Source organism: Leuciscus leuciscus, assembly GCF_965113295.1.
Source record: "Leuciscus leuciscus genome assembly, chromosome: 16".
Classification (NCBI taxonomy): Eukaryota; Metazoa; Chordata; class Actinopteri; order Cypriniformes; family Leuciscidae; genus Leuciscus; species Leuciscus leuciscus.
Window position 1 is genome coordinate 39524764 of NC_138740.1, and position 22878 is coordinate 39547641.

The 22878-nt window shown below is 42.7% G+C and overlaps 2 protein-coding genes across 2 annotated transcripts in view; one reads left to right on the top strand and one right to left on the bottom strand.

The window, feature by feature from the left end:
• Positions 1-707: 707 nt before the first annotated feature.
• LOC309477566 (uncharacterized protein) lies at positions 708-1902 on the bottom strand (the record flags this gene model as incomplete). The annotated part of the gene is made up of 4 exons (XM_082140840.1): positions 708-986; positions 1055-1081; positions 1289-1344; positions 1713-1902. Coding segments are annotated over 4 exons (552 nt in total), but the record flags the coding sequence as incomplete, so codon positions are not given.
• A 4939-nt stretch (positions 1903-6841) lies between these two features.
• LOC309477567 (uncharacterized protein) overlaps positions 6842-22878 on the top strand; it is a gene marked incomplete at its 5' end in the record, with an annotated part of 62705 nt that continues 46668 nt past the window's right edge. The window contains 3 exons of the mRNA XM_082140841.1: positions 6842-6896; positions 7126-7190; positions 7410-7578. Of these exons, the coding sequence (XP_081996967.1) occupies positions 6842-6896; positions 7126-7190; positions 7410-7578 (289 nt within the window). The remainder of the gene's footprint in view (positions 6897-7125; positions 7191-7409; positions 7579-22878) is intronic.

The following is a 22878-nucleotide window of genomic DNA, read 5'->3' on the forward strand; positions in this document are numbered from 1 at the left end:
AGTCTTGAACTAGACTGCACACTAAAGGAGACTTGAACTAGACTGCACACTAAAGGAGTCTTGAACTAGACTGCACACTAAAGGAGACTTGAACTAGACTGCACACTAAAGGAGACTCGAACTAGACTGCACACTAAAGGAGTCTTGAACTAGACTGCACACTAAAGGAGACTTGAACTAGACTGCACACTAAAGGAGTCTTGAACTAGACTGCACACTAAAGGAGACTTGAACTAGACTGCACACTAAAGGAGTCTTGAACTAGACTGCACACTAAAGGAGACTTGAACTAGACTGCACACTAAAGGAGTCTTGAACTAGACTGCACACTAAAGGAGTCTTGAACTAGACTGCACACTAAAGTAGTCTTGAACTAGACTGCACACTAAAGGAGTCTTGAACTAGACTGCACACTAAAGGAGTCTTGAACTAGACTGCACACTAAAGTAGTCTTGAACTAGACTGCACACTAAAGGAGTCTTGAACTAGACTGTGAGCTGAGGAGGCTCCAAACAAAATCAAACAGCTGGATAAAACTGATCTCAGTATGTATAGTTATATAGAATATATAGTATAACTTATTTAACCAAGTAACACTTTAGTATGAATATTTATTAATGCAACTTTCTCTTGCTCTCTTTCTCCCTCCCATCCCACAAAACCAATAAAACAGTTTGAGACCTGTCTGCAGTTTCAGTGTGCTTTTATTAAGTGTAATATTGTATGGTGATTGCCTCTACATCTGCACCAGCTGGGTGGTCAAGTGTGATCGGGTCAGTTTCATCGGGGAGAAGCTGGTTTTGTGGTGGTTCTCGCTCCTTTCTAATGGTGGCTATGATGCGCACTATGCCACTATCTGTGATGCCCGCTCTGGTGACTCTTAAGCGCCGAACACAGTTGAAATGTGCCTTTAGGATGCCAAAGGTCATCTCTATCTTCACTCTGGTTTTACTGAGGGCCACATTGAAGCGGTGCTGTGGCCCTGTCTGAGGTCAGGGGGTTATTGTGTAGGTTTTTCTATCTCAGTTCAAATTAACAGTGTTTTGTACTGTACCAAATTTAACTTGCTTTCCTCAAAGCGCTGACACAACACAGACTCATGGAAAATTTGTGAGACAAGCACTGGAGCCAGGCCATTTGGCATCCAAACTTGATCATATGTTCATGACCACAAGTCGTCTGCAGATGAAATGTTTAGTAGATCATTGTTATATCTGTTAAAGTTACTATTAATTTAAAGATTCATCTCACAGAAAATAATCATCTCACATATTCACATCATCTCTGCCTGAACATTAAGGCTGTGATAGGATTCCCTATTAACATAATCTGCCTCATGTTCCCCTAGAGCAGTGGAGATTGGAGCAATAGACTACATACATGTTGCAATGACTCTAGGGAATCCTATCATAAGATTAATAGATGAATAATAAAAAAGATTCAAAATAATTCTTAACATGTATTGTATAGTACATTTGTGAAATTTGCTCTTTTTTTTTTAAAAAAAAGAACAAAAAAGTGTTCATGTGATATGTCACCCTATCAATATATCTTACCGGCAATTTGATAAAAGCCCTCTTTTATGGACATGGTCGATAAATGTCCGGGGAACACTATTAATGAAACTTTTCATGTACTCCTGCAGAGCGAGGACCACCTTGCGAATGGTTCGACAAACATATGTTTTCCCCCAGCTTCTGTGCGTCACCCACCATGCAAGTATGTACCACTTGCAAAAAAAACAAAAACGCAACGCAATACCATTTGCGGTACAGTAAGTGCATGAATTCGACGTGTTAAATTATTTATGTGCGGCTCAAGAAGTTCGCAAAGATAAGAAATTCCTTCCGCGGAAAATCTGTATCTTTCATACAAGTAACTATCAGGAAAGGCAAGGGGATTTTGTCAGGCTAAAAACTCTTTCTTTACAAAGTGCTCGTCTAACAATTTGCGCTGAGATGTCCACCGGATTTGGAAGAAAAGGTGAAGTCATTGTAACAGACAAGTTACGTCACCTATATGTTTCTTTGCTCTCAGCTGATTGGTCAAACTTCAGTCTGAGATCTTGAATCCAGAACATAACCTGCCCCGGAGCAGGTTAGCCGTGCAGCGTAAGATACCATGGCAACGAACACCGATTAAAGCCGAGGTACTTTCATAGTACCTAAAACCCAGGGTTGACGGAAACTAAGCTGAAACATAGCCGGCTAGCCACCTAAACCGGCTTCATGGTATAGGCCCCGGGTTAGGTTCACAGAGTAAGTTACCATGGTAACTGACTCTGAGTATAAGTTACCTCTCTTTCAGAAACGGGCTTGACTTACTCTGCTTTCTCAGGTTTAACATACCTCCCATTCTGAAACAGAAAACTCAGAGTTTCCCTCATTTCAGGGTTAACATACTCAGAGTTTTCACTTAGGCCTAACCTCCTTTCTGAAACAGGCCCCAGCATCCGCTATTTTTAAAACAGCTAGAATGTAAACACACAGATTATAGCCTATATATTTACTCCATAAACTAACTATACAAACATGGAAAACAGTGATAGATGGGTCTCTAAACCTTTATGCTGAAGAGAAAATCCAACGCAACTTTGAGGGGACCAAGCCAAACATGATTATGTTTATCTGCCCAGCTAGCAACAGTACTGTAGAGTAGTAACTAGCAACAGTACTGTTAGACAGATCGCTAACTAATAAACACAGAGAATGCAAGCAGTGTTTGCTCTGGCGTTCTCAGCGCCGCCAAAATAAAAGTCAGTCGCGCCGTCAAAATAAAAGTCACCGTGCTTGCATCACTCCCTTACCCCTCCTACCAGTTCCTATGGCCACTTGGCCAGTGCGAACGCAAACAGCGAAACCGAGTTTGGGGGAGAGTAGTTCTTAGAACTGTTTAGAAGTGGACAGTTCCTAGAACTAACCCAGCTGGCATTTTAACGTAGAGTCAGCGTTGAATCAACGTCAGGTGTCAGTGTTGGATAACCGTTGGATTTTGTTTAGATTTTGCAAATCTAATCAACGTTGAAATAGCAACGTCATTCCAACGTCAATCTAATCAACGTTGAAATAGAAACGTCATTCCAACGTCAATCTAATCAACGTTGAAATAGAAACGTCATTCCAACGTCAATCTAATCAACGTTGAAATAGCAACGTCATTCCAACGTCAATCTAATCAACGTTGAAATAGAAACGTCATTCCAACGTCAATCTAATCAACGTTGAAATAGCAACGTCATTCCAACGTCAATCTAATCAACGTTGAAATAGCAATGTCATTCCAACGTCACGTTTCTCAACATAGGTGAATTTGCCAACGTTGAATCAATATTGATTTTAGTTTAGATTTTGCAAATCTAATCAACGTTGAAATAGCAATGTCATTACAACGTCAATCTAATCAACGTTGAACAGTCAGCTAGGAAGAAGCCAATTGGTCAAAGCAAGACCAGGAAGAAGATTAATAAAGACATTTCACTGACGTAAGAAACATGCTTTATTGCATGGCTGCAAGTGTGCCAACATTTCACACAACATCATTTTACACGTGTCGAACTTTAACCTTTAGAAAAACGGCCCAAACATTGGGCAACATTGAACACGGCTGGTTAAATCTTCCCTTCTTGTTACTTCTTTCTGCCACCGCCACCTATCCTCTCTGGTGCATATTTCAAGTATTTGGCCATGTATTCGTCTACTTTTGTTGTAGTTGTATCAAATGAGCTCAAGACAGCGTCTGATGAGGGGGGGGGGAAACAGATCAGTATTAGCAAACGTTAACCTCTCAAATTAAAATATTTTGCAAATATCAACTTTTGTGGAATTGCCAATGTTTCAAGTATATAAATTAGTATTGATCAATGTGCAAGGTCATTGATAATCATGTGCTTGGGCAAGCAACAAAAGGCAGTTGGTAGTAACCAGTGCTGCCAGTAGAGAAGTTAGTCTAGAGCCCAGAATGGAGTACTGTATATAATATTTGACCATGCTCTGTAGAGTCCTCCAACTAAAATGATTTCTTCATTTCTTATGAATTATTATTCTGCTTACTATATTCAATTATTTAAAACACTGTTACAAAACTACTATGTTAAAGCAAACTCACCACAGATTATCTTGTAGAGACGGGTCTTCATGAAGGCAACCTTCCCACTTCTTCCTCTGAGGCTCATTATGGCCATCATTTTATTTGTCACAGTTCTGCCATGGTTAAACAGATTTATATTAGAATATTATATTGCAATCAAGTTCATTATGAAAATGTAGCAGAGAGTGAGTAAGTGGGTGTGTGGGGGGAGTGCATGACAGTATATGACAGGGAACATCACTGTAAACTAATGCAAAAAAGGAACATAAAGTTACTTACGCAGCCATTGACTTCTTCACATGGTCTGCAGCATCAACGCCTCCCAACATCTTCAGTTGTTTACTCGGAAAAGAACAAGAAACAAGAAATTAAAATTATAACCAGAAAATGTGGTCAGAGTCAGACCTCCACAAAGCAGGCACATGATGAGGACGAGGAGTTTGTAGTGGTCACCAAAGTGAACAAGCCAATTGTCATAATGAAACTTTGCCAGCACTTTACAAGATTAATTATTTAAAACTTACCAGTTCTACTCCCTCATTCTTGTCCTCCAAGTGATTCTCTAAAGCTTCAAGCTCTTCTTCAGTGTTTGCCGGCTTCACTTCATAACTTGTTCCAGCAGAGCTCTTGTCCCGCTGTCTTCCCGTATAGTATTTTCCTATAAAATATCCCGAAAAATGAAAATTTCAACATTCATCTTTCTGTTGCTATCCCTCTGCTGACAGCAAAACTGCAGCATTAACTATGCGAGTTGTGAAGCTAGGTCTAACGTGACTTTGCTTACAGATTGGCATGAAATCGTGCTCTCACAACAACCACGCTGTTATCTTAAAAAGGCCAATATCACGCTAAGGTTGACTTCAAGTAAGCAAAACGATGCTTTGAAAACATCTGTTTCGCTGAAAGGGCAAGGGGGTAGAAACAGGACAACAGTGCAGAGACTGACAGGTCCGATGGAAGGGCTAACATTAATGTTATGAGAGTAAGGTATTAAAATACGGGATATTTGACAGGAAAATTTGTCCACATACTGGTCCCTGGTTTCCCCATTTAACGTATCCCGGTAAATTCCACATCCTTTTCGGGATTCTAGCATCTTTTTTCTTTCTTTTCTTCTCCCTACTCTGTTTCTCCTCGTTCGACTTGCTGTATGTTTACATTCGCGAGGCCATCAACATGGCCGCCACGCCAAGTATGACGTCACGACGCCCATATTAATATATGTGACAGAGTCAGGCACACACAACATTTATCTAGGAATTTTCTAGTTATAAAATGTGACTTCAAAAACTTTGCTTACCGTTTGAGATGTTACCACCAAATTCATTCCGAACCCGTCCAGGTCAGAATCTGCCTGACGATGACAACACAGACCCACTTCGCGCATGCGCAATCGGGTGTTGTCTGGAACCGTCAGAGCCAATAGAATCACAGTTGTGTGATGGACAACCGCCGTCCTCCAATCAAGCTCTTGTGTTGAACGATATTCCAAAATGATCAATCAGACTGGAGTTGCTCTCAAAGTACGCCAGGAGATGTAGAAAGCGTCTCAATTCTCTTTTGGCTGATGTGTATTTATTTTTATTTTTTATTCCTTATGAAAACATGAATTGTATCTAAATGATGTATTACAAGATCAATTTCTTTTTTCGGCAAATTGTAACAAATGTGTTATGCAAAAAAAAAAAAAAAAAAAAAGAAAAGATGTAACGTTAGAAAGCGCTTTTATCACGACTCAACAAACGTTTAATTCAGAGTTGATCTTTCAACGTTGTATCATTATTCATGTATCAACACTTTTTCAACACTTTATTGATCAGCATTGTTTGGATGTTGGAACAACGTTATTTTTCTATTGATATATTTCAACAAAATGTTTAAAAGTCATGGTTGTAAAAAAACAATGTTGATTTGACGTACAACTAAAACAAATATTTTTATTTCTATGTTGAATCCGTGAGTTAACAACACCACTACAACCATTTAGTGTTCAACGTTGTTTTGACGTTGAATTAATGTTACTTAACAAACGTTTAATTCAGAGTTGATCTTTCAACGTTGTATCATTATTCATGTATCAACACTTTTTCAACAGTTAATTGATCAGCATTGTTTGGATGTTGGAACGTTATTTTTCTACTGATAGCCTATATTTCAACAAAATGTTTAAAAGTCATGGTTGTAAAAAAATAATGTTGATTTGACGTACAACTAAAAAATTTATTTTTATTTCTATGTTGAATCCGTAGTGAGTTAACAACACCACTTCAACCATTTAGTGTTCAACGTTGTTTTGACATTGAATTAATGTTACTTAACAAACGTTTAATTCAGAGTTGATCTTTCAACGTTGTATCATTATTCATGCATCAACACTTTTTCAACAGTTAATTGATCAGCATTGTTTGGATGTTGGAACAACGTTATTTTTCTACTGATATATTTCAACAAAATGTTTAAAAGTCATGGTTGTAAAAATAATGTTGATTTGACGTACAACTCAAATTTTATTTATATTTCTATGTTGAATCCACAGTGAGTTAACAACACCATTTCAACCATTTGGTGTTCAACATTGTTTTGACGTTGAATTAATGTTTTTCCATAAACTGACATTATTTCAACCACATTTAAACGTTTAAGGTCAGTCGAATGCCAGCTGGGAAGTTCCTGTAACTACTTGGTCAGAAAGCGGCTATTGTTTAAATTAGATGTAAATCAGGAAGAAACACATAAAGACATAAAGAGTGAAAACATGAATCTTGTGAAGTTCATCAGACGGAGCAGCAGGAGTGAACACAGATCAGACTGTGAGGAGATCACTCATTTATTTATATATATATAAATCAGTATAATTAAATTTGAAACCAAGCTTAAATAATTTTTAATGTTTTTGCATGAAGGGCTTTAATAGCTGACACACACACATTATACAACTATAACACGAGTGGAATCTGAATCTATGATCTGAATCTATATCATCAGTTCAGTCTCTGTATTATAATTATGATGATAACGGGTTGTTTTCTTCATTTACAGTCTCTGTTGATCCAGTCGGAGCTGTAAAGTGTCGCTCTGATGAATCAAATATGATCAAACATGAGGTGAGAAGAGAAAGATGTTTATTATCAGGACTCACACATAAACTCACATTTCTATATTTGTCATTTGTCATCATCATTGATTATTGTGAATATTGTAGAGTTAATCTGAGATGCTGTAATAACACTGAGCTCATGCAGATGTTGATCAGGAGTTGATCTGATGTCTCGTGATATGATGTTATATCGCTTTAATGAAACTCTGTCTGTGTGATTGAACAGATTCAAATGAAGAGGAGAAAGAAAATCAGCAGAAATCACAGATCAGCAGAAAACAAGAAGACTGAGAGAAAAATGGAGGACAGAAATGAGACACAAACCAGTGGATCACCAGAGGAAAGAGGACAGAGACTTGTTAGATGTGAGAGTATGGAGAGAATAAAGCCAATGTGTGAGTGTTTGATCATTATTTCAATCCTTCATCATATTTTTACTGTTACATTTACTCTTGTTTCTCTCCTGTCATAAAGTGTCACATTCAGACAAATTCATCAGATTTAATTTATTGTAATTTAATTTAATTCTGTTTAATTGACAGAAAAGAACATATTAAATGTATAAATTCAAAGCAATGTATATGATGATATTCTAATATATATATTTCTAGTCTAATGATCCAGACGAGCCTGTAAAGTTTGATTCTGATGTCAAAACTGAGGAGAGATTCTCATCAAACCCTTCATCATGTTCACAAGAACACACAACATCATCATCATCATCTTCATCATCACTGATCTTCATCTTCATCATCACTGATCTTCATCTTCATCATCTTCATCATCATCATCATCTGTTCACTCCTGTCTTCTGGAATCTTCTACACACTCTTCTGAACACAAACACACTCATCAAGATCTTCTTTCTCAGTCTGATCTCTCATTGTTCTCCATCACTAATCTATAGTATTGATCTACTGTAAATATTTCACACACACACACACACACACACACACACACACACACACACACACACACACACACACACATACACACACACACACACACACACACACACACACACACACACACACACACTCACTCTCTTCAGGGCTCAAACTGGGACTTCATCAGCGTTACATTCAGACACCCGTTATTTTTCATGTATATAATCATTTATTTATACTATATTTATTTTATATATTGAACATATTTTTAATAATATCTACAAGCAAGTAATATTCACCTCATATTAAAGGCAACATTATATCTGATAGTGTTTGGATGTTGTCTTTAATGCATATTGTAAAGAGTTCTGATGCTGGACTGACTCGAGCCAATCACCTGAGCTGGAAATGTCACATGACCGACTCTAGAGCTGCAGGGAAATGACATCATGTCATCACTGATTGGCCAATGAATCAACACATCATCATCTATATACTGTAATCTGTACAATACTGTATAACACTGTAAGATAATATACTGTAATCATCTTTAATGTGTTCATTGTTTCTATAAAGCGGCTCCAGATTGCCCTTTGACCCTGTCCTGCAGTCTCGTGTCTCCCTCTACAGGAGATCATCAGAATCACAGCAGAGTTAAAGAAGCTACAGATGAAAATGTGTTTTACAGCAACAAATGAAAACACTTCCAGATTTCAGTTCATCAGGGAATATGAAAATCAACAAGTTGTAATTTGAAGGGAATCATTATTGAAGTCAAACACAAAGATGTCAAATGTGCGTCACTATAAAATATGACTTCTGCTGTTTTGATATTATTCTGAAGGTTTGAATGGTTTGATCAGAATCAAGATCTCTTTAGTTCCAGTGAATTCTGTGACGCTTCCAGCTTTAATATCATAAAGCAGCCTGTGATTATGATGATGAGTTTATGACAGAATCACTTTTATTCTCCGCTTTCTCCATCATGTGCTTCATCTGTCGTTTCACACAGAAGATCTCTCTGTTTCTCTTTCTGATAGAGTTAGAAACAGGGAATAATTGATGTTCTTCCCAGAGACTGTGTTTCTGGATTCTTCTGTTAGCAGAAGCTGATGATGATGTTTCATATCAGGCAAATCTCCATCAGCTCCTGATTCAACAATATGACAAACTCAGATCACTCATACATGCATTACAATCATGAGTCTCAGTATAATATGTTTTCCTCATTTAAAAGCGACTGAAAGATGTCATTTCTCTAGAAGATGAAAATAAATCCACACATTCATTCACACAGAACATACCTTAGTACTTCTTCAGATCAATATCTCCTCTGAATATCTGATGTGAGACGCAGCCGTATTGTTTCCTGAAGAGTTTCAAGAGTCTGAATGTTAAATGTAAAACTCAGATCTGATAAACTCCATCAGCTGCTCATTTAATCATCTCTGATTTATTAACACTGATTTCCATCAGCAGAACATTAGTGACTTTAACAGACGAACTGAAGCTGTTCAGAACAACAACAGATCAACACTTACTCAATACTCAATATCTACTGTTCACAAACACATCATAGTATACATTAAAGCAGAAGTTGCTAGAAGTTCAGTCATTCACACAAAATGTAAAATCACATTATTATTTGTGAGTTGATAATGAATGACATTCAGTGAATTAAACTGAGAGAATGTCACTTGTTTAAAATAGAAATGAAGGCATTGTAAATAAATCTGTATGAGTGTGTGTTTTCTATTCCTCCTAACACACAGAATATGATCTGCAGTTTTCATCTTTGTCCACTAGATGTCAGAAGTAGATTTGAGGAGAAACTCAAAGGCCTTTAGTTTCAGGATCAGTCGCATAATCAGATTCATCACATTCATCAGAGAGATCATTACATTTCACAGTATAAACTGATTCATATCAGATGAGTGTGAACAGAATAACGGCTGAAAGTCAATGTAAAACCATTAAAGAGTTTAATTATGTATAGTTATTGTTGTAATATGCCAGATGTAACGTTTGCCTGAGGTGAAGGAGTAACAGTGGAAAAGTAAAAAGATTTGAGTTGAGTTTTTATTGATTGATTGATTTATTGATTTATTTGATAAGGACCATGCATATTAATGAACATTGTTGTATAAAAATACACCATGTAAATATGCCAGAATTTGTAAAAATAACTACTTTTCATCTGCAGTCCCTCGGCCGGTAACACAAGACTAACATAAAGACAGCCAACAATCATACAGCATTCATTCACTATAACAAAACAACATTGACAACAATATACATTGACAAAACAAACAAACAAACAAAAACAAAACAAAAATACATGATGACAAAGACATTGTTCATCCACCTCTATACTGCATTTAATTTAACAATGATAAATGTGTGACAGTTAAAAGTGAATTACATCTCTGGTTTTCTAGGAGCCACTGTTTTAAGTGAGTTTTAAATGTGTTGAATGTAAGACACTCTCTTATCGGGAGGGGCAAGCTATTCCACAGCTCACTGCCTATTATTGACAATACGTTTTGTCCAAAAGTGGTGCGTCCATATCTGATCTTTCACCTGATTTAAAAGTGAGTGTGACCAGGGCCATCTTCCATGCTGATGACACAATGGATTGTCTTAAAGGAACACTCCACTTTTTTTGGAAATAGGCTCATTTTCTAACTCCCCTAGAGTTAAACAGTTGAGTTTTACTGTTTTCGAATCCATTCAGCCGATCTCCGGGTCTGGCGGTACCACTTTTAGCATAGCTTAGCACAGATCATTGATTCTGATTAGACCGTTAGCACTTCTCTCCAAAAAATGACCAAAGAGTTTCGATATTTTTCCTATTTAAAACTTGACTCTTCTGTAGTTACATCGTGTACTAAGACCGACGCAGGATTGTGTTCTACATCACCAGCAAGAAGTAATAATACGGTGAGTTGAACGAGCCCATGGTATGGGTTATGGCTTGTTTCCACTGAACGGTACCGTACGGTACTAGTACTCCTCGGCTAGTCCTTCTGACGTTTGCGTCTCTGTAGTGGTTAAACATGAGATATAATTCATCTTGTGTATATCTAACGGGCGATTTTTGGTCTCGTGAATCTATAATTTCTTCCCTGGCCAATCGTTTTGGCTGAGGGCTGAGTGAAGTTTCATAACTTTATAAGCTATTTAACTTTACCGTTGTAAGGTTAGACTAGAGTGCTGACTTTGTATGTTTGACTGAATTGTTTGCTTTATTTCTTATTGTATAGCTTCTTATACCTTTTACTTTTATAATGGCGGCTAATATTGATAAAACTGAAATTTAAGTTTGAGTTTTGTCATTTTGTCATTTGTAATGTTGTTTACTGCAACATCTGTTGTTTAGTACAAATGCACATATTGCCTGGACCATATTAAAATGTTTAATATTTTTATATTATATTTAAACGAAAAGAGGCAGGGTTGTGTTTTATATTTCGTTTTGTTATAAATAGGCTAACGTTACATGCCGTGAATATAATCAATACACGTTGCCTGAACCACATTTGTGTGGCAATAATGTTTAAGATTTCTTTAAATGAAAACGAAAAGAGGCAGTGTGGTGTTTTATAACATATTTCGTTTTATTGTTGCCTAAAATGTACATACAGAGATAACCGGAGTAGCAGAGCGAGACGCGCGCTGTTCCATTTGCAGAATTACCGGACTCGTGTCCTCGGGATTCTTTCTCCTGAGCTGGACTTGGCAATTAAGTCCGAACTTTGCATACTTGCTATCGAGAAACGCCTAATGTCGGCGCTTGGCTTCTTGTGACAAACATGCCGAGAAGTAAGAACAAGATCTGCTGTATGTCATCCATTGTTGTTAGGCTACACCACGCTTATCAAGTAAGGGTATTGGCAGTGGAAACGCTAGCCGATTCATGGTTTACCGACCCGAACCGTACCGTACTGTACTGTACCGTACCGTACCTTACCGCTCAGTGGAAACGAGCCATAATACGCCTAATGTGGCTTAAGAAAGTGATACTGAAGCACCAAATTTAGTACACAATATAGGCTTACCTTATTAATAAAGCATACTTTGTAGAAGCAAACAGATTAAATCAGATTATGAACAACACCCATAGAAAACCATTATAAAACGCTTAAAGTGCAATAGCGCGTTGCATGTTCAATAAGGTGTATAGGCTGCTGAGTTTTATTATCACCGCCTTACTGCATTAACGTTGAGCTTTTTCTCGCTCTATGGGAGGAAACTATATATACAGACAATAGCATATATGAACGCGATGCGCAATAAAAAGAAAAAGCTTAATGTGAAATTTCGCAGTTGAGTTCATATTATAGGCTTATTTTTATCGGACTACACATTGTATAGGCTGCATATAAGCTTTGGAATTTGAAAATGTCTGTTTTTAAATGTTAAAAGTCGATTTTCGTCTGACATTTGTTTTCCCTTGACCCTTGTAATAATATTACATTTAATTTATATAGCGCTTTATTATTATTATTATTATTATTATATGATTACTTGATACCATGGGCGTCGGAACCATTGTATATGGGTGGGACAAGACCCACCCACTTTTTAAGACCAATGATATTATACCCACTCACTTTTACCGTCTCTAATTCAGCGCATTTGTCTGTTCGCTTTTCAGAGCGCCGTCAGTCAAATCCATTCCACCTGAGGAATTAAAATTATTATTTTTTAAGTAAAATTAATAAATTAAACTCTATTTCCGCTGAATCGCTACATTATATTTCTCAACGAGCCGCAACTGACGAAAGTAACCGCCCGTTGTACCCTTCCAGTCAAATATTGCGTCGCAAACATCAATAACAGCTTTAAGTTGTCAATGCTGGCAAATGACCATGGTATTAGGGGGATAATCCATGGATTGCTGTGCATTTAATGCACGACATAGAGGCAAAGAACCGCCTGACATTAAGTGGAGTTTAGTTTACTTGTTTAATTAAAAGGCACCAGAATAAAGTTACATGAAATGGTATTTACTCCAGTAACATTTTTCTGCGGGAGGACCCACCCACTTTTTTTTTTTCTTCCACAAAAACTAGTGTTGACACCATCAGGTAACGTTAACTGAATAGAACAACACCACATGAACTGCCGGGCTTTGTCCCTGTTACTAACGTTACAAATTTTACCGGACGTTACCGAGGCTAAAGAACCGTTAGCCTAATGATAGCCGTTAACGTTGAATTAGCCTGCTTAACTTATATGCTAATCGCTAATGCTTCCAGCTCGAACACCTAGCTAGTCTTGCAGTTATCTTAACTCAGTAATTTGCCATCTAATTAAATGTTCACCGTGCTAATTAAAACACTCTTACCTCTGTAAAGCCATCAGACGGAGGTACCGTGACCTAAGCCTAGTACGCCCTCTGCTGACGTTTTTTCGTAGGCTACACCGACACATGCTTTTCTTACATTCAAAACTACCAAAATGTGAAACACTTCAATAATTAATGAACCAGTCTACACACTCCACTATAGGCTAACTTAAAATCAGAATCAGAAATACTATATTGATCTTTATTGATGCTATTGATAACCCGGGGGACAATTCTTGTGTCACAGTTGATGTGCACATCAAGACATTTAAAGGAATATAAATAATAATATAAGTTGGTAAATAAACAAGTATATACATGTAAAAAGTATAAATATAGGCTATAAAATATGAAGAAGAATTATAAAGGACTATGGATATGCAGCCTACAAATTCACATTACTGTATTAACAGAATTGTGATGAACAGTACTAGTAAATAAATAGAAGCAGAACTGCAGCAAACTATATTGCACACTGAATATTAAAACAGAGAATATTGCACAGAATGTGAAGTATTGCACTACAGGGTCCAGTTTAATAACAAAGGGTCCATGTGTCAGACACTTTACTATCTTGAGGCCACGAGTTACTATCTTGAGGCCACGAGTTACTATCTTAAAGGCCACGAGATACTATCTTGAGGCCACGAGTTACTATCTTGAGGCCACGAGTTACTATCTTGAGGCCACGAGTTACTATCTTGAGGCCACGAGTTACTATCTTGAGGCCACGAGTTACTATCTTGAGGCCACGAGATAATATCTTGAGGCCACGAGTTACTATCTTGAGGCCACGAGTTACTATCTTGAGGCCACGAGTTACTATCTTGAGGCCACGAGATACTATCTTGAGGCCACGAGTTACTATCTTGAGGCCACGAGATACTATCTTGAGGCCACGAGTTACTATCTTGAGGCCACGAGTTACTATCTTGAGGCCACGAGATACTATCTTGAGGCCACGAGTTACTATCTTGGGGCCACGAGATAGTTATAATAAATTTTTTTTGACAAAGTGGGACTGGGGGGCTCCGTACTAATAGCACAATTAGTTTTAACAATATGCAACCATTGTATATCGACATGAAATATTCATTGAAAATCACCTAGCTGCATATGTAGGCTATAGGTCCATGAGAATGCTTTGACGCGCATGCATAAGGGAACATCTGCCAATTCCACTAACTGCGTTAAAACGTATAATTTGTTTTAAATAAAATTACTTTTAATATTTAAAAACTGACATTTCCCAATTTCAAAGGTTGTAGAAGGTCGTACACATTCATTCAATTTAGAATTTTGCACACGCAAGTTGAAAGGCATTTGGTTGTGGATAAAACATATCTGCAACACTTATCAAGTTCATGGATAATTGTGCTTGCGTGTGTTAATCATTTTAATACTATATTCATCCCATAGCTGTTGGACAGTGTCACTTTAGAAAAACAGTGATTTATGTCATATTTTATTGTCATATTTTGTAATATTAGCGCTTTTTTATTTTTGTACTATGGAATATTTTCTCCAATTTTTTGAGGAGGCATTGCCTGTCTTGATCAAGTTCACAGACAGAAAATGTTCTTAGATTGAAATTTTCTATCATATCTTCTACAGAGATTATTGCATTTTTACATCTTTTAGTAAATTTTTAAATAAAGAAAATAGGTAACAAATTATTATAAGGTTATTATACACATAAGTCTTAATTTGCTTATGTACATGTGGTGTGTGAGAGAGATGAAGTATGTCACGTTCTTGAGATTTTGCAGTAGGCCTTGGTTCTCTTACGAGAGGTTCTCTCGTATTGCGTAAGTTTAGCTTACGCTACGGGTAAAGTCATCTTTTCTCGAGATATGAAGCCAAAAATTATCCTTAATTTTTATATCTTGTCAACGCAGTGCGGCAGCAAGCAGACCTAGAGCAGGCAATCTAGCGTGCTGATAGGCTGCTCTGCGGCAACTGCAGCAGCCTATCACTGAGCCCTTGGCGTGACGTCACGCCCAATGAGCGCGAGCAGCGCGCCTACGCGTCACGGCCCGAGGCGGGGCGTGGCAGAGGGTATAAATATGGGCTGAGAGGCTGCTTTCACTGATTTTTGTCTTTTCAGCGAGGCTCTACGCATCGCTGATCTCCGAGGAAGCCGCCGTTGAAACCAGCGCCTTGCAAGCCGAGGATTCTGCCTGAGGAAGCCGGCCGCCTTCGCCGCCTTCAGCAATCCCTGCCTGCTTCGCTATCCGGCGAATATATCCTTTTCACTATGCATTGTATTTCATGTAAAGCTCCGCTCAGCGACAGAGACCGCCATGTTATCTGCACTCTCTGCCTGGGACCGGACCACGCCGCCCTCGCCCTCGCGGCGGGCGGCTGTGAACTGTGCGAAGAACTGCCGATGTCGACCCTGCGGGCTCGACTCGCGTTGTTCGACGCTCCAACTGTCTCTCCGTCTGCCTCCACCGGGCCGCGCAAGAAGAAGCGCCGCTCTCAGAGGCCACCGGAATCCGCAGCAGCAGCTGAGCGCTCGCCGGAACCCCTCCCGCGAGCCTCGCTATCTCCTTCCCCTCCCCCCCCTCCCGACGCGCAGCGGCCTGCCTTCGCCCGCACTGCCGTCGCCTCGGGGGATGAAGCGGACGACGCTGCTTTAACGGACAGCTGCTCTCTCCTGGCCTCGGACAGCGAGGAGTGGTCTGGATCTCTCCGCTCCACCTCCTCTGCACAGGAGTCTAGCCGGTCCCGCGCCAGTGTCGACGCGGAACTTCTCCGCCTCCTCACCAAAGCGGTTGACCAATTGGGACTCGACTGGTCCCCACCGAGGGCGCCCGCGCCTAACCGACTCGACGGGTGTTTTCTGCCTAGCCGCCGCCCAGCGCCTGCCTCTAGGTCAGCACCCTTCCTGCCTGAGCTCCACGCTGAGCTCTCTAAGTCGTGGAACGCCCCATTCTCCGCTAGACTCCGCTCACCGGTCTCTTCGACCCTCTCCCAAGTGGACGGGGCCGTCGAGAAGGGATATACACAAATTCCCCCGGTGGAAGATGCTGTGGCAACGCACCTTTGCCCGCCATCCGCGAGATGGCGCTCAAAGTCTGCCCTGCCGTCCAAGGCCTGCAGGACCACATCAGCACTCGTCGGCCGCGCCTTCTCCGCCGCCGGCCAGGCTGCTTCCGCCCTGCATTCTATGGCTGTGCTCCAGATCCTCCAGGCCGATCTCCTCCGCGAGCTGGATGAGAAAGGCCCGGATCACGCCGTTCTCACGGACCTGCGCAGCGCGACGGACCTCTCCCTTCGCGCCACAAAGTCCGCTGCACAAGCCATCGGGAGATCTATGGCCTCGCTCACCGTCACCGAAAGGCACCTTTGGTTGACGCTGGCGGATATGAGCGAATCTGAGCGTTCCGTGTTTCTCAACGCACCGCTCTCTCCCACCGGCCTGTTCGGCCCAGCGGTCGCCGGGATCGTCGATCGCTTCTCGGAGGTGCAGAAGGCGTCGCAGGCGATGAATCTCTTCCTGCCCCGCCGCTCGAGCTCTTCTGCAGGCCGCTCTCAGAATCAGCCTCCTGCACGAAGCTCGTCTCAGCGCTCTGCCCAGCCTCCTTCTTCGCAGCGACGACAGGGCGGCCGCCCTAGATCGCGCTCAACCAGCCGTTCAAGACCGCCTCCCCCTCGGGGACCCCGGCCCAAGGTGACGCTCAAGCCTGAGCCCGCGAAGTCCTCCTAGCGGCTGCAAGGAGGAAAAGATGGCTGGGTCCCGCTGCGGCCGGACCGCCATCAAAGCGCCCAGCTCTGTCAGTCCCCTTAGAAAAGGCTACTGCAGCAGCTTACATCGCAGCCAACGAGCCAGTAATACAACTCTCTCGCCTGCACACAAACGCCGTTTTCACAGCGACCCAGAGAAATCTCATAAAGAGTATGGTTTCGGGTTTTTCGGCTCATGCCGAAGGTGTCATGAGTGTAGAATATGTGCCCACGCCCCAGTGCTCACCACTACACGCAAACACGATCTCCCCGGTAACGCTCACAGAGCGCACTCTCATAAAGCGGGCACGCGCCGCTCTAGTGCTAAAGGTAGAGAATGTGCCCACTCTCCCGTGCCCACACCTACCCACTGCCCGCTCTGTCACACAGTTATCCCGGGATGCAGATCCTCTAAAGCTCCCTTACACTGGCCGTGTTGCATATGTAAGCCCTGTGCCCGCTCACGAGCGCGCGCACTTACTAACAAACACGTTAAATCCCATGCCGCTCTCGCGCCACGGGTTTCTAGCATCAAAATGTGCCCCGTCCCCAGTGACCGAGCCGTTATGTGCTGTACAGCCAGTCACCATTGTTCGCGAGCCCCCGTATTCGAGCACCGGCAGCGCGCGCGCCGCCCCGTCCTCTCTGATAGAGGTTCCCCATCCCGCCCAACGCGGCGATCCGAACCCAGAGATCATTCGACCCCTAGCTATGTGTGCGAAAGCATGGCAAGCTATCCAGGGCGTGTCAGAATGGGTGCTGAATACTATAATGCACGGCTATTCGCTTCAATTCGCTCGCCGTCCCCCGCGCTTTCTAGCACGGACAGAGACGAGAGTGAATACAGAAGTAGCGCATCTGCTTCAGGCAGAAATAGCAAAGCTGCTGCACAAAGGGGCTATAGAACAGGTGCATCCTTCTCTGAGCGAGTCGGGCTTTTACAGCCGTTATTTCCTCGTACCCAAGAAGGACGGAGCGCTGAGACCTATTTTAGATCTGAGACATTTGAACAAAGCTCTCATGAGACGGCCGTTCAAAATGATCACAACCAGACAAATCCTCGCGCAAATTCGCCCGGGAGACTGGTTCATCTCTCTCGATCTAAAGGACGCATATTTTCAGATTCAGATAATACCCCGTCACAGGCCATTCTTGAGATTCGCCTTCGACGGTCGGGTATATCAGTACACCGTCCTGCCGTTCGGTCTATCTTTAGCACCCCGTACATTTACGAAGTGCATGGACGCGGCTCTCTCTCCTCTGAGGAGACAAGGAATGCGGATACTGAATTATCTGGACGACTGGCTAGTTCTCGCGCAGTCAGAGGCAGAGCTTTTGTCTCACAGAACAGCGCTTCTCAGCCATCTGGAATGCTTGGGTCTCTCAGTCAACTGGACCAAGAGCTCATTACTGCCCCGCCAGTCGACTTCCTTTCTCGGAATAGAACTGGACTCGGTGGCTATGACGGCCAGATTGTCAGAGCAGCGCGCGCGCCGCATTCGACATCTCGCCGCGTCTTTCCAGACGGGCAGTCAGGTTCCGCTGAGGACATTCCAGCGAGTCCTGGGGCATATGGCCTCAGCTGCAGCAGTGCTCCAGCTGGGCTTACTGCGCATGCGCCCGCTTCAACGCTGGCTGAAAGCGCGAGTGCCTCACCGAGCCTGGACGGCCGGCTGCTTACGAGTCAGAGTGAATCATGGCTGTATTTCAGCCCTGCAGCCCTGGCTAGCAGCCGAATGGTATCGCACGGGAGTGACGATGGGAGTTGTCTCGCACCGGAAAGTTGTCTCGACAGATGCGTCCAACCTAGGTTGGGGAGCGCTATTAGAGGGCAGACCGGTCTATGGCCCTTGGTCAGACCAGGAGAGTCACCTTCATATAAACTGTCTAGAGATGCTGGCGGTCGAGAAAGCGCTCAAGCACTTCCTCCCATACCTACAGGGCCACCATGTACTAGTCCGCACGGACAACATGTCAGTGGTAGCCTATGTGAACCGTCAGGGCGGTGTCAGATCCAAAACACTCTGCGCCCTGGCGGAACGCCTCCTTGTGTGGGCTCAGCACTCACTGCGCTCGCTGAGAGCCGCGCATGTGCCGGGTCTCCTGAACGAGGGTCCAGACAGACTGTCCAGGGACAACGTTCCCCTGGGGGAGTGGTCTTTGCATCCCCAAACAGTCCAGTCACTGTGGCGCCGTTTCGGCAGAGCGAAAGTCGACCTCTTTGCGTCAAAAGACAATGCGCACTGCCCACGGTTCTTTTCCAAGAGCGAGGACGCGCTGGCCCAAACCTGGCCCAGCGGCCCGCTTTACGCTTTTCCCCCTGTCTCTCTGCTGCCACAAGTCATCGGGAGAATCAGGGAAGCGCGCCACACGGTGCTCCTCATAGCCCCGTATTGGGAGAATCAAACGTGGTTCCCAGATCTAATACGGCTGGCGGACACACCCCCCTGGCCGATACCGGTGAGAAGAGACCTTCTCTCTCAAGCCCGCGGCTCGATCTGGCATCCTCATCCAGAGCGCTGGTCTCTGCATGTATGGATAGTCAACGGATACCCGTTGACTTGCCAATAGGGGTTGTGAACACGATCACACAGTCTAGAGCTCCCTCTACGAGACGGCTCTACACATCTAAATGGTCTGTGTTTAATAAATGGTGCACCGCCCAAGGGCTGGATCCACAAACATGTGAGGTGTCGCGTGTGCTTTGTTTCCTCCAAGAGCTGTTGGACATGGGCAGGTCCCCCTCCACGCTCAAAGTATATGTTGCGGCCATATCAGCTTTTTCCGACTCGGCGCTGGGCCGCGCATTAGGGAGGAATGAGTTCATTATCCGCTTCCTTAGAGGAGCTAGGAGGATGAACCCCCCGCGACCCCCCTCGGTTCCTATTTGGGATCTTTCCCTGGTCTTAGAGGCCATGAAAGCGCATCCCTTTGAACCCATGGAAACTGTGGATATGAAATACCTCACGCTCAAAACCGTTTTTCTGATAGCCCTGTCTTCAGTCAAACGTGTGGGTGACCTGCATGCGTTATCAGTTAACGCGGCATGTCTCGAGTTCGGACCTAATGACTCTAAAGTCATTCTCAAACCGAGACACGGTTATGTCCCCAAAGTGTTGGGCACACCCTTCAGAGCACAGGTCATTTCTCTCTCAGCTTTGCCGGCTACCGGCAGCGAAGTTGACAGTAATCTCCTTTGCCCTGTCAGAGCGCTGAGAAATTACTTTACGCGCTCCGCCGCCATGAGGCGCTCGGAGCAGCTTTTCGTTTCGTTTGGTGGGCGCACCAAGGGTCTCGCCGCCTCGAAACACACTCTGTCCAGATGGATAGTGGACGCTATTGCAGCTGCTTATGCGTCTAAAGACCTGCAATGCCCTTTGGGCATCAGAGCCCACTCTACTAGAGGCATGGCCTCGTCATGGGCTTGGTCTAGCGGAATTTCTATTCATGACATTTGTACGGCGGCGGGCTGGGCCTCCCCGTCTACATTTGTTAGATTTTACAATCTAGAAGTTCCCGCCCTGCAGGCTAAACTTTTATCAGTCTAAATCTCGCGTAGGCCGGCCCACTTCTGTGCGCGGGCTACTGCTGTTTGATTTAGCCCTCCTGGTTGAGCTGTACAATATAAGGGTTGGTTAGTCAGACCGGCCGCGCTGTTCTGTTCCCCCTACTATGTGCTTATGTACTTGCGCTAGCCATATCATTGGCCGCCTGGCTCACACTCTCGTGTTCCCCGGGCTTCCCTGGGACTCATTCAGTGGATGCCGGGCGCGCACGGCGTTGACAAGGGAGTTCCCGTAGCGTAAGCTAAACTTACGCAATACGAGAGAACCTCTCGTAAGAGAACGTACTCGGTTACCTAACGTAACCTCTGTTCTCTCTAGAGAGGGAACGAGTATTGCGTAACCCGCCGTGCTCGCGCCACGAGCTCACTCGCTTCTGCGACAAAAACCAGTGAAAGCAGCCTCTCAGCCCATATTTATACCCTCTGCCACGCCCCGCCTCGGGCCGTGACGCGTAGGCGCGCTGCTCGCGCTCATTGGGCGTGACGTCACGCCAAGGGCTCAGTGATAGGCTGCTGCAGTTGCCGCAGAGCAGCCTATCAGCACGCTAGATTGCCTGCTCTAGGTCTGCTTGCTGCCGCACTGCGTTGACAAGATATAAAAATTAAGGATAATTTTTGGCTTCATATCTCGAGAAAAGATGACTTCACCCGTAGCGTAAGCTAAACTTACGCAATACTCGTTCCCTCTCTAGAGAGAACAGAGGTTACGTTAGGTAACCGAGTACGTTTTCCACGTTCATGAACACGTCACATGTTTTCCTGTTTCTGCTGCTGTGGTTTGTTTGCTCATGCAGGGTATTAAAAGGTTCAGGTTTCAAGTTCCCTCACACTGCAGAGACTCAGCTGTGGTTCGCTGTGGCTTGCTCATTAAAAGGGACAAGTTCTCTCACACTGCTGAGACTCAGTTGTGGTTTGCTCATGAAAACACACAAGTTCTCTCAAACTGAAACTCAGCTGTGGTTTGCTCATGAAAAGGGACAAGTTCCCTCACACTGCTGAGACTCAGACGGAAGTTCTGTCTTGCTGGTGAATGTCAGTCAGAACAGTGTTGTGGTGGAGATATAACTGTTGTGTGGTGTGTGGTGTTAAGAGAGTTACTAAACTAACAAGGGCTTTCTTGAATACAATTTATTTTGCAGGGAAGAGGATGACTTTAATTTGTGTGTGCCTTTTTTTTTTTTTTTTTTTTTTTACAGTTGATTTAAGAAGTTGTTTTCTAAACATTATAAGGAAGGATGATTTTTGTTTGGCTGTCCTATTTTTATTTTTAACTGTTTTTATTGCAGTATTTGGACCTGAAGTGAGAGAACTAATTTAATGTTAACATGAGCAGACATGAACTATTCTATTTGAATTAACTAACAAAACTGAATATTACAACAAATGTGTTAATGAATTAAATAATAGAACCTTACACTGACTGTTGTAAAGCAGATGCCAACCCATGAGAAAACAAAAGGCTCTCCTGAGAATTAACATTTGAACTACAGTACTGTGCATGTTAATACCCCCCCCCCCCCCATTCTGTGCCCATTCTGTGCCCATTCTGTCACAGTAGGTTCACACACCTTCATTGAGTTCACAGTGATTAACTTCCTAGCTGCCATTAATAATATATATAATACAAATAAGTAGGTTTTACTGAACTGATCCGAGGAGAAACCATCAAGAAAAAAAACAACAACAAAAAAACACGGTGCATTGATATATCTCTTCCTGAGACTTCATTTACAGTCTCTGTTGATCCAGTCGGAGCTGTAAAGTGTCGTTCTGATGAATCAAATATGATCAAACATGAGGTGAGAAGAGAAAGATGTTTATGATCAGGACTCACACATAAACTCACATTTCTATATTTGTCATTTCTCATCATCATTGATTATTGTGAATATTGTAGAGTTAATCTGAGATGCTGTAATAACACTGAGCTCATGCAGATGTTGATCAGGAGTTGATCTGATGTCTCGTGATATGATGTTATATCGCTTTAATGAAACTCTGTCTGTGTGATTGAACAGATTCAAATGAAGAGGAGAAAGAAAATCAGCAGAAATCACAGATCAGCAGAAAACAAGAAGACTGAGAGAAAAATGGAGGACAGAACATCACTGACAAAGTATCTATGTGGCATGATTTCCTGAGTTAAATGGTTGGGCTGGGCATT